Source organism: Taurulus bubalis (assembly GCF_910589615.1).
Source record: "Taurulus bubalis genome assembly, chromosome: 2".
Taxonomy (NCBI): domain Eukaryota; kingdom Metazoa; phylum Chordata; class Actinopteri; order Perciformes; family Cottidae; genus Taurulus; species Taurulus bubalis.
Window position 1 is genome coordinate 7,091,070 of NC_136590.1, and position 12,501 is coordinate 7,103,570.

At 41.1% G+C, this 12,501-nt stretch overlaps 2 protein-coding genes across 2 annotated transcripts in view; both read left to right on the top strand.

Moving 5' to 3' along the window:
* Positions 1–3,586: 3,586 nt before the first annotated feature.
* On the top strand, positions 3,587–6,802 carry rpl38 (ribosomal protein L38). The gene is made up of 5 exons (XM_079214255.1): positions 3,587–3,624; positions 3,832–3,858; positions 4,380–4,440; positions 4,961–5,083; positions 6,647–6,802. The coding sequence occupies exons 2-5, from the start codon at positions 3,856–3,858 to the stop codon at positions 6,670–6,672; spliced, it is 213 nt and encodes a 70-aa protein (XP_079070381.1). The 5' UTR covers positions 3,587–3,624; positions 3,832–3,855; the 3' UTR covers positions 6,673–6,802.
* A 1,231-nt stretch (positions 6,803–8,033) lies between these two features.
* ttyh2 (tweety family member 2) overlaps positions 8,034–12,501 on the top strand; it is a gene marked incomplete at both ends in the record, with an annotated part of 55,997 nt that continues 51,529 nt past the window's right edge. Inside the window, one exon of the mRNA XM_079235985.1 lies at positions 8,034–8,162. Within this exon, the coding sequence (XP_079092111.1) occupies positions 8,034–8,162 (129 nt within the window). The remainder of the gene's footprint in view (positions 8,163–12,501) is intronic.

Genomic DNA, 12,501 nt, shown 5'->3' on the forward strand with positions numbered 1-12,501 from the left:
AATGTATACAAGTAAAACAAATCACAGTAGTCTTGCAGGAAGCAAATTGGGCCACTGGGCTTACAGCCTCTCTGTATCCACTTTACTTTAATTTAAGATGAGGAAAAAACAAAGAAAAAATAAAGACAGACAGACAGACAGACAGATATATCCATAGATAGATATATAGATAGTACATTTCCCATTGCTCATAAACCATTTTATCAGTCAAACACAAGTAATAAAATGGACTGAATGCAGCCTACTATGGCTGCTTTATCTTCTTGAAACAGGAATGTTGCATCACCCAAAGGCAGTCTGACCTTGGGTTGCTTGAGAAACCGGGAGCACTGACACCCGTCGGCCGAGTGAATAAAATCTTGAAAGCATTTTAATACAACTTGAAGTTTTCTTTCACCTTTGCCTTCGTGGCAAGATCCACGTTTTGGAGGTGCCAGTTCTGAAGAGGTTTTATTGTCCATACGAGAGGAGCTTTAAATTACTTTTGAACCAGCTCAGTGGTTTATTTAATCTCTTCTACTGAATATTTTACTTTAAGCACTTTATATTTGGCCTATCAGTGGTGTTTTTTGGTGGAAAGAAATGGTGGGCCACAGCTGTAAAAGCATTAAATGGCAACATTTAGCCGACTATACAAGTGTTAACCTAAAGGAGCACATGTGTCCTCAACTTGCCGTGTATTGCTCAATTCCCCGTTTGTATGACCGCTGTCCTGCTGCTTCCATGTCTTGTGTACATGCAAGGTGGATGGGCTTTCATCTTCTGGTAAAAGATGTTTGACATGCTGAAAGCCATGGTCTTGACCGGGTGCCATCACGAATCCGAACAACACACGGGAAGTGAAAGAGCATCTTCTCCGACAAGCTAGCAGTTAGCAGTTAGCTACACGTTAAATCAGTACATTGGTTTGTGGTTTGGTTTATTACAAGCTTCAGTTAGCCTACGAACAATTATAATACGGGTAGATTAAATCAAGCATTCTGATTGGTTGAGAGTGAGTCACGAGGTGTAGTTTATTCAGCCATAAAGTACTGTACAGCCTGTTTACATTTAGAGCGTTCCATATCAGTGCGCACTTAAAAACAACAGGTAGATTTAAATTGTGCGACCGTTAGTTGTCATTTCAAGCTTGACAGTTACCAAACATGTTTGTGTAAACTTTGATATTGTAACGTCCGCAGTAACGACTCAGACGTTGGTTTCCTTAACTTGCAGGTGTTTTGCTTGAGTGTTCACAGTATTGCAACGGTGCTCTTCGCTAACAGTAACGTTAGCTCAAACGGAACAGCTAACAAGCTCACTTAGCATCCCCCACACTAGTATAACGAACGACAACACAACGTCACTTCCTCCCTAACCTAAAGAGGAGGAATGAAAAGGGTTGGATCACAAAGTCTTGATAATTTCCAGTAAGAGATAATTACATCTTAATTTCCCGACGCGAGGGAGGGTGTGACTTAAGACAGAAATGCGTGACAGTCACGCTGAATGCGTGACACTTGAGAGCCCTGCAACTATTTTGTGCTGAAAGTGAGCTTACTATTACTATTTATAAAGTTGCAGGTAACCTTAATATAAAAGCAATAAGGTACTCGAGGCAGTACTGTGTCTACAATAATGTACAGTTCAAGGGTTTGCCGGCCCTCCGCTGTGCGTCGGACAACACCCTTGAACAGTACATTATTGCACAACACAGTACTGCCTCTCGTACCTTATTGCTTAAGTAAAAGGTCACAGCACTTTTCAATTAGCCAATCAAATTGTATATATATATATATATATATATATATATATATATATATATATATATATATATATATATATATAAATACTTTGGGAGCCAAACACAATAAAACACAGTTTTGAATCTATCAGATTCAGCCACTGGCCTTAAATTGTCGATGGACATCGTTAAATAACAATAGGTGTTTTTATACGTCATACATTAATTACACTGCTTCTGGCCCCCGAAAAATATCTGCTTTTACAGTGATCTATTTAGTTTCCCACCAGAATTGTGTTTCTGATAGTGTAGAGAAGACTTTGAAACAGACAATCACGCTTCCAAACAAAGTTGTCTGGGAGTCACAAGAGAAATTCCAGATCCCAAGATGGTAAATAGTATAGGATATCTGAAATAAAAACAGCTACACACACAAATGGAGATTCCCTGAATTTTCTTTAGTTCATGCCTTTTCTTGTGAAAAGCTTCAAAGTTTTATCTCTTGTGGCTACAAAACAAAATCTGAAAATCACTGGTGGAACTTATTGACATGTAAGTGACTGACAAGGGGACCCCCAAGCAGAATGAAGTACCCCATTGTGGTACAAATTATATCGCAATGGGGTACTTTTGCTTTGGTGATGGGCAGCAGCATGTGCCACCAACCAGAGCAATGTTTAAGTCGCCATAAGGAGGCGTACCAGCTCTGCAGGGAAGGAAATTAGTCTGCACCACAGTGTTTTGCAGCCGATACGGAATTAATTTGGAAGAGTTAATTCCTTTAACGTTCAAAGACCCCATTGCAGGACATGGGATTGATTCACACCTGTGCATCCATTACTGCACATAATGTCACATTGTTCTCCCAGCAGCTGTCACCAGCAGCTTACATGGCCAGGAGAAAGGGCATGTGAGGTATCACTCAGGTGAGGTAGAGGAACAGGAAACAGGCTATGGCCTATTGCTGCTCCAAGAGCTCGATGACAAACAATGTAATGTATTGGAGGATGACAAAAGCGCCTCACAGAAGGTGAGTAATGGCCTTCATACATAATAGTCATGCTTTACAGGCATTATAACCTTTACGATGCCTGCTGTGTTCAAGAAAATACCGATGGTTATGATTATGTGTCCAGTTAAGCACCAAATGAATACATTTAGTGATATGCCAGAGGCGACAAATCATTGACAAGCAGCAGGCTTGAGGCTGAGAAGAAACGCATATTAAGGTAAAACCTTCTCATGTACTGTCTATAGCTACAACATGGATGAGATTAAAATAAAATCTCTCTCTCTCTCTCTATATATATATATATATATATATATATGATATATATACACACATACATTAAACCTTTTTTGTACATGTATGTACATTTGGCTCCTCCTCGGACCTCAATATCTTATTGTTGTTAGGTGAAAAGCGTGTTTCAAATTTGGGACATGTCTTGTACACTGTGGTAGATTAAATTAGACTTCTATGGGCAAAGAAAGGCAACATTTAATTTGAAAACTTTTCTTAGAATAGGTTGAGTTACTTTCGTATAAAAGTGGCCTTTTGGCGGATTCACAATTAAATCAGCTTCCTAAACTGTTTTGCTTTCTTCTTTTGTCTATGTAAAAGACAATTAAACACTGTTTTTCCATATTTAAAAAAAAGGTTTTGTATCAAAATTCGCATCAGCATACACAGTAGATTACAGTACCAAGGTCCAATAGTACAATAATATTCTCTAATATCAGTAGACCTTTTGAAACAAACTTCTGTTTGACTTTACAAACGACAACGGGAGAATCGCTTTTCTTGCTTAACATTGGCTCTGTGTACTTGCCGTAGCGTTGTATAAATTCCCCCCTAACCGGAAGTTCCACCCCTTTTCATCCCCTCTCTGCCAGACTGAGTGAGTTCAACATTGACACATAAACAAAATCACAATTTCTATCATCATCCATCCTCTTTAATGCTAACAATCACATTCCCGCTTCTGCTAAATTATACTTTATCGATTTAGGAGCAAGATGACGAGCTAATAATTTGCTTTCAAACACTTTTCTCCCCGTTGTTATAACCGATGAACTGACTACGATCTTTTTCTGCCTTTCCGCAGCGTTCAGTCCGCTGAAACGGCAGCATGGTAAGGACGATTTCTCATTTAAATACTTGGGAAAGCTAAATGTGAAGACCTGAACATGTTGAATATTGCTCCCGCGGACATGTGTCGACGGGAGACTTATTTGTGGTGATTTTCTAAAGCGTCGTGTTATAAAACAGCGAGTAGTGTTAGCATGCTGCTCGCCTGGGCCAACCGGCTACGACCTGTCGCACAATGATGACGTATCCACGAGCCAGTAGCGGTTTGAATTTAGCTAGTTTATGAGGTGCTGGAGCTAAATACTCTAAAACTACTAGTCCGAAGATGTTAGCTGTAGCAGTACGTTTTGCCGTCAGCAAGACATGCAAACATCTCAGGCTGATGTGCTCGTGATGCTTTTTAAGTCTTGCGAGAGTAACGATGGACCTAGTGCTGAGTTTCGATTTCTAGTAGAAACATCAGTTCCACCGGTCCCCTAACATCAATACGTTGTTAATTCTCGATCTGTGGATATCTGTTGTCCTCGAGACTAATTTTGCTTCCTCTGATCTTCATGTGTGCAGCCTCGCAAGATCGAAGAAATCAAAGATTTCCTGCTGACGGCCAGGAGGAAGGATGCCAAGTGTAAGTTAACAATCCAACCTGCTGGTAGTAGTTGTACATGCAAGTTGTTGTTTGACGTAATTCAATGTGTATAAGGTGGATTGACGGGTGACAACTTGTAGTTCTGACCCTGGTACACATGAGCTTTGTGAAAGTAAAACAACCCCGACCTTTCCTTCCTAATTGACTCCTTCTTACTGAGGAAGTAGACAGTGTGATTTAGTTCTTTGTGTTAAGAATATTTCCTTGTGTAACCTGGAGTCTTGCACAGCTGAACATGAAAAACGTCTACAGGCAAGCAATCGTAAGATATGAGGGCGATTAAAAATAGAAGGTTATTCATATTATTCTTTGTCTTAAATGGAGCTGTGCTTTTTAAGTATTCTTCAGAGTTCCCATTTGTGTTCAGCAAATGTCGTGGGAAATAATTCAGAAATGATTGACCTGCAGGATAAAGCAATAATACAGTCTGTTTTGGAAATCGTTCAAATTATTCCCATTTTAGAGTTGAATCTGAACTGGCTCGTTTGTCTTCCTTCAGCCGTAAAGATCAAGAAGAACAAGGACAATGTTAAGTTTAAGGTGCGCTGCAGCAGGTACCTGTACACCCTGGTCATCACAGACAAGGAGAAGGCTGAGAAGCTCAAGCAGTCCCTGCCCCCGGGTCAGTATTCTTCTTTCACACCTGTTTTTATCATTTCAGGATGTCTGTATGTGAAGCCTAATACGACTGATTGACAACAGTCAATGACCTTGAACAGATTAATAATGTACATTTGACTTTGATTGAAGGTTGCATCTTCTCAGGGTCTGATTAAAGGTATTACTGTTTTAGAGCATGTTTGTATGCGTGGTTCTGAGTTATGTCTGTGCACAAGGATGCACAAGAACAGGAATAACGCGATACAATTGTGTTGACAGCAGAGGATGGTTATAGTGGTAGTGATGCACTGTAAAAGCAATGTGCTAATGATAAAATGGCTAATGATAAAATAACTCAAATGGAGCATTCAGAGAAACGCATTGCAGATGTTTTACAATGTAGGGAAGGGATTTAATGTGTTTATTTGGCCTCAGGGGCATAACCAGTGTGTAATTTTTAGAAATATTTGTTTAAACTAGTTGTTTACAGTATAAACTCAATTGGGTTTTGTAGCATTTTTAAATGGAAAGAGTCCTTTGGGGCTAAACAATTTGTTTCTCATAGAAAATGACTTGCTGTGCAACTCAAAGTATAATTACTGAATCGGCTGGCAAGGTGGTTTATTTTAGAATTAAACGCCTAGAGGCTGACTACTGTTTGGGGCAGGAACATCTGTCAGAATACAATAAAAATACTTTGACTCATTGAAACGTTGCCAAACAATAACTCTCACTGATTAAGAGAAAAGTATACACCCGTTAAAAATGACTACAGGGCTGTGGACCTGTGCAGAATACAAAGGAGGAATCAATGTTTGGGTGTGCAGCCCAGTGGCTCACCTTTTTTTGCGAGGTTTGCAGTTGGTGCCAAAGTCTGTGTATAGGACTAGTTGTCTAATTAAATATTATCGCTGTTATGATCTTAATTAATTTTATGCATCTAACGATCACCTGTGTGGGGGCTTGTTTTTAATTCTGTCGACAGATGTTTTCACTATTGTATTCTTCAGATGACTGTTTGTTATCGAGGTGGAAAATAGTTACTTTTAAAATGGTATTTAAGCAAATGAGCTCAAAAGTTGTGCTTCTGGTAATGACTTAGTTCTAGTCTAACAAATACCTGTTGGTGTGTAAATGAAGCGTTCTTTTTTTTTTAATAAATATATATATATATCTCTGCCGAGCTGTGACGGAAATATAATTGGTCGGACAACTACGATTGCACTTATTAGGTTGTATTGTGTCTAGTTGTGTGCATTCAGTTGCTTTTTAAGTAATTTGACAGAAATCTTACAATAATCCTCCATAGTGTCTTCCTTGTTGAAAGATTTCGATCAATTTAAACATGTCTGACAACCGAACGGAAATGTGTCGTGTTTGTGATATTTAACCTTTAAATGTGGATTCTCAAATGTGTTCATTAGTGTGTACTAATCCTTCAAACAAAACTTTGAAGGAATAATCACAAGAGAGATAAATGTTTTAACAATTATCTGTTGCATAAAATGAGTTCCCCTGTCTTTACTGGTGTGACGTTATATTCAAGTGAATATTTTCTAATCTCTTGTAATCTTTGTCTTTGCAGGTCTGGCTGTGAAGGAGCTGAAGTAAATCCGTGATGTACAGATAATTGTAATAAAAATTGGAAAAAAAATGTTGCTTTGCCTGTGGTTGTGTGTCCACTGTATTGTCCTGCCGTAATACAAACATGATGTTTGTCCCGGGTATAGTGATCCTGCTTGTTAAAACAATATCATTGGTCACATGTGGTGGTTTGACATCTTTCCACGAGATGTCTGATTTGTTGATTGTTAAGAGAACTGCCCTCTATTAATCGATTTTAGACCTGTTCAAATAATCCCACAATGTGTTATGAAAGGGATGTTTTATGGATTTTTTTTTTTGTAGTTGAAAATCCCAGTTCACTCTAATCAAATGGCCATTAATTACTTTTATCACCACTGGTGAATTATGGGAATTTGAGAAGTAAATGTTCTATTACAATATTCATGTTTTCTCAAAAGTTTGATAAATACTTTATTTTCCACAAAGACTTTGTAAGTAAATGTATTTACTAATATGTGCAGTTTAATATGGACATCTTTTCACTAAACTAGTTTAGCCTGTTACCTCTGCATGTATATACTAAACATCTTAATTTAGGACCAAAATGTGTCAGAATAATCAGTAGTGGATAAATGTGTAGCAAGTACAATACAAGTGTAAAACGTACAAATACAGAATGGGTCAACTGACCAGTCAATGCGATGAAATCCAGGCAATGTGGTTTGATTTCAGTAATGACCACCTTTTTTATTTATTTTTTATAGTTAAAGATAGAAGTGGCCAAAGTTTGACTCGGACGTCCCTTTCTGTGAAATAACATTATTTGTAATTGTCTCCGTTGACCACTAGGTGGCAGTGCAGTAGTTTAATCCGCCGAGAAACTAATGGAACAACACTTAAACAATGACACATTGTCAAGAATCAAATTCTATTACAACACAACGAACACGTGTGTCTGTTTAACAGTCACGCCACTAGCATGCTGGCATGTATTAAAAAAACTCCTCAGAGGGCCTTCTTTGCGCGCTCCCGTACGCTATCCTCGTGTTCTGACTGTGCGCGTTCCCGCTGGTGACTGTTGTGCGAGAGTCTGGAGCAGCTGTCGGTCGGATAGGAGCTCGGGGGTCCGCACACAGACGCGGAGACTTCAGCGGAGTGTGACTATTTCTTCTTCCATGCAAGCAACAAAAAAAAACGGATTTCACTTTGCAGCCACACCGTGGACTCTGCAGGACTTCTTCTCCGGTCTCCCTCACGTGTGGCGGAGAGCGTCTTTCCACAAACGAGCATGCTTTAATCATTGCCTTTGTTTGATATGAGACGGGATTAAGATCTCCGGAGCCCGCTTTAGTGAAGGGAGGCTAATTTTAGGTTGTGCACGAACTTTTTTTCCTCTCGGGGCAGGGATGTCTTCGGCTCGGGTGGATTACATTGCGCCCTGGTGGACTTACTGGCTTCACAATTTCCCACATATCAACCTGAGGTTGCAGCCCATTGACAACAGCTTCCAGCCCGAAGATGAGAACTACCAGCAGGTCAGTAGTAGAAGATGGGAGCCCAGTGATGAAGGACACAAGTAAAACAGGGGCTTAATATGCACTAGTGTTTTTAACGGTATTGGGACTTCTTCATAGAATAATGAATAATACATATTTCTCATCATTCTCCTGCCAATCCTGTGCTATCACTAAAAGCATGCATTGGGCTCTGCTGCCTTCAGATTCAGATAACATTTGTGCACTATTGATGGAACAAGTGTCCCATAATGTCTCTCTGAATGTCATCCAGTCCACTTAAAAGAGTCCACCACATTTAATAGGAGCTATATCCATGCCCCAATTATCAAGGGACCAAGTACAAAAAAAAAAAAAAACATGCTGTCGGTTTAAGGTGCAATGTGTCTGCAAAATAAATGGCATGACAGCATTGATTTTTTTTTTTTTTTATACAGACATGTTGCTTTGCATAAGAGACAGAACATGCACATTTTGTAAATTCTGCCATCAATTGGACTTTGTTAATTTTTTTTGTGTATCATTAAGTTGGACCAATCAAACAAGCCTGTGTCTGTTGGGGATCAGGAAGCACGCTCGTGACCGAGTGTTGGCATAGATTTGTTCCCCCATGGGAAGTGGAGTGGTTCCTGTCTAACTTCAGAGGCGGTGACAGCACTGTTTCACACAGTTTGAAGAGGGTTCTGGTTCTGTTGGATGACTGACTGACCTGCCTGTGAACACCTGTCAAATACTATGAATGATTTATGATTTCACTGTTTAATTTTTCAGCGTTACAGCTCAGCTTCTGCCAGCGCACGCGGGTCCATCATGCTGAGAACAGATGACATTTTAAGTTCATTGCTGCTCACAGCATCTCGGCACAGCGGTTCTTCGAAGGGGGGAGGTCAGGGGACGTTCAGGGTCCAAGGGATTCAAGGGAATCTCATGAAGATGTGGAAGTGATTAATTTCACAAGAGGTGACAGACAACGGAAGAACACATGGGGACATATGTGTGTGGGTGTTGTCAGTCAAATGTAAACAAAACATCTGATACATGATAAACATGCAAAAATCTGTTAAATGTAGGCTCAAAATGCCTGGAGTATACCAGGGAATAATACCACAGAAGATGTCAGCCATTGTTCATTGATATTACTTTGCAATCCTGCTTTCACTTTATGACTGCACAGACATATGGACAATACTCAATGAAAAGACGTCGTAAATCAAACCTCTGTAACTTGTGCAGAGTATCAGCCACAATAGCCATTAGTGACTATCACAGGACAATGGTAAAAGGTTCAAACATAGCGGTATGGATACAAACCGTCAGTAATGTCAGTTGCACAGATAGTTTGCTAACATTAGCAAACATTGTCCAGTCGCCATTTTGACTGGTCACAGCAGGAAAAGCACTGTTACTAATAACGTTGACAATGGCTCCATTCTAGGTATCATTCATTTAGGCCCATGTTGCTGGCGAGCTGGCAAATTTAAGTAGCCAATTTATCACACAACTCCATTTTGTAACTCTTAGCTGCTAAATGCTCCACTATGTTCATAAACTAGCCGCTAACTTTGTCCGTCAGCTGTTTGGTGCAGAGCAGGTAGCTAGCGTACACTAGCTAGCATACACTAGCTACGAAGAGCGCTCAGGAAATAAAACGGACTCCCTATTTTTTTACAGGATTTTAGTACTTTCACAATCGCTGCAGTGACTATGGCCCGATAGCATCTTAATAGCATCTAATGCGGATGTCCAATCAGTGTTTATGGTCGACTGGAGCGAAATTGCCTCAGTCCGTTCTATATTGATCGAGAACGCAGAATAAGTTGGTCTTCCTGCATCCAGCGGCCATTGGACGCAAAAGTGAAGTCGATGGAGACGAGGAAGAACTTTCTACTTTGCTTTCACTGCAAGCTAGCTACATTTTCAACAGCAGAATTGGCCTCCTAAAAATATGAGTGCAGAGGATGTTTTGGAGTAGGACACATTTTACTCTTGCAAACGGTATAGCCAGCTGTATTTTCTTTTCTCGAGCCGCAGCATACGATGAATACAAAATAAATAAACTGACTATATTTACCGTTAATACTGATTGGACATCCGCATTAAATGATGACTAAAGCATTGGCTTCAACATTAGCTGTGATGCTACGCTTGACTTTTAGCAGCTGTAGGGCGGCTGTAGCTCATGGGGAGAGTGGCTGTTCTGAAACCACAAGGTAGCCGGTTCGATCCCTGGTCTCCCAGTTAAATGCAGAGAATAATTTCCCTAAGGGGATAAATAAAGGATACCTTCTTCTTCTAGCTGCTATGACCAACAGTAGTAGTTTGATGTGTTTCTGCTCTTCAACATATCACTTGGCAGCACAACTATATTGGATTTTTTTTGTGGAGTTGGCATCAGGTAAGAGGCGACGAGCCAGGCAAGGTGAAGGTCTTTTATTTTTATGTTTTCTCATGCTGCCAGTCTCCGTCCTCCGTGTTACTGTGGACGTAGAGTCAGGGCCACGGGGGTGTGGGCGAGGAGCAGCACCGCTCCGTCCGAGAGTCTGAGGAGACTGTCAACCGCAGACAGGCACTCAAGTCAGGAGTGGGGAAACCCCCCATCATCGCAACCGTCAGCCCGCCTCGTTCTCTGACTTCTCTATCCGTGTTTCTCTCTCTCTATCCGACTCAGCCGCGATGCTGCTGCTGCTGCTGCTGCTGCTGCTGCTGCTCTCTTTTGTTTGTTTCTGTTTGTTTCCCAGATGTAGGTCAGGTCCTTCATGCTCCCACTTTGTAGAACAATTTTCCACAGAGCACCAAAGCTAATGACACAATTTCAAGCTGATGCAATGCTACTTATGCTATTACATTCCCTGTCCTGTGTGGGCTGTCAAACTTCATTCTGATCACCACCTCCTTGGTTGAATGCATTAGTTGCAGCGATGGAATGCTGCATCCTGCATATCCTATGCAGTCAAGCAATAAGAACTAGGGGATGCATTTATATATTATATTATACTTGAACTATTGAGACACTGGTATTAATGAACGTTATATCCAGGTTGTTTCTGCGCTGGGGTGATTGCAGCTGTGTTAACGGGAAAAAAACTGAAGCTTTCTAATCGAGCCGTGTAATGTTGAGTCCACTCTTTTGTTCAGGAATTGCTGAATCGATGCTTAGTTGGCCGCTGCGGTGGACAGTATCGAGCAGTTGAGCCGTGCCTTTAACCCGGGCAGTATGCCTTTTCAGGGGAACGTTTATTGGCTAGTTGTAGTGTGGGCAATCCTGGTGGATTCCTCTGTTGGCTTTGGGCCATTGACTGTGATGGAATGCAAGGGGGTCGTGATCTTCCTCTGTTCTGTGTGTGTGTGTGTGTGTGTGTGTGTGTGTGTGTGTGTGTGTGTGTGTGTGTGTGTGTGTGTGTGTGTGTGTGTGGTAGATGGTTTCTTCCCTCTGTTGGATTGTCAGTAAAGGAATGTCTGAACCACCTGACTAGAGCACTTCTCTAATTTCTGTCTTCTGACAATAAGCAAGCTATTCCTCTTCCACACACACACACACACACACACACACACACACACACACACATACATACATATATACACATTTTGGAAAATATCATCCAGTGATGCAACTGCAGTTAAGGGTTCTATGTGGCTGAATCGACCTTCAGTAGGTCATTCGTTGTAGTTCATTGTTTTTGACTGCAGACACGAGAAGCACTCTGTTGTAAGCATGCAGAGGCCTTTACTGACCACTCCATGAGGTCGTTGTTGAGGATCGCTTGGGGCAATGCACACGCTCCTGAAACACAGCCAGCTCTGTCTGACGTTTTTAATGTATTTCTCAGCTCCTAATCATCTCCCTGTCCCGAGACCTGGAGGACGGAAAGAGGGCAAACACTGAAAACTGAAAAAGTTCATCTCAAAATAGGACAGGGGCCTAGTTGTGTGTGTGTGTGTGTGTGTGTGTGTGTGTGTGTGTGTGTGTGTGTGTGTGTGTGTGTGTGTGTGTGTGTGTGTGTGTGTGTGTGTGTGTGTGTGTGTGTGTGTGTGTGTGTGTGCGTCAGACATCATGTGTAGGTCATCAGGTCCTAATCCATCTGACTTCCCTTCCCATTTCCTGCGAATATTTTCTGTGTCCATCACGTGGCCTGCTGGTCCTCATGCTCTGATGCCGTCCCAGCAGCCAGGGTCACAACAGTTCATGGAGCGGTGCAGGGATGAGCCCTAAAACCACAGATGAGTCAGCAGAAGTCAAGGGCTTTTTGGTTGGACGCACAAAATAATGGTCTCTGGTTAACACAAGCTTCAGCGATTTTAATGTTTTGTTCTAATTTATAAAAAAAAAGTCAGTAGATGTCCATTTTTATCATTTCTGAAG

Coding starts and splice junctions, on each gene's coding strand:
- rpl38 (XM_079214255.1), top strand. Junction 4,441..4,960: donor CAGGAGGAAGGATGCCAAGT/GTAAGTTAACAA, acceptor GTCTTCCTTCAG/CCGTAAAGATCAAGAAGAAC. Junction 5,084..6,646: donor CAAGCAGTCCCTGCCCCCGG/GTCAGTATTCTT, acceptor TTGTCTTTGCAG/GTCTGGCTGTGAAGGAGCTG.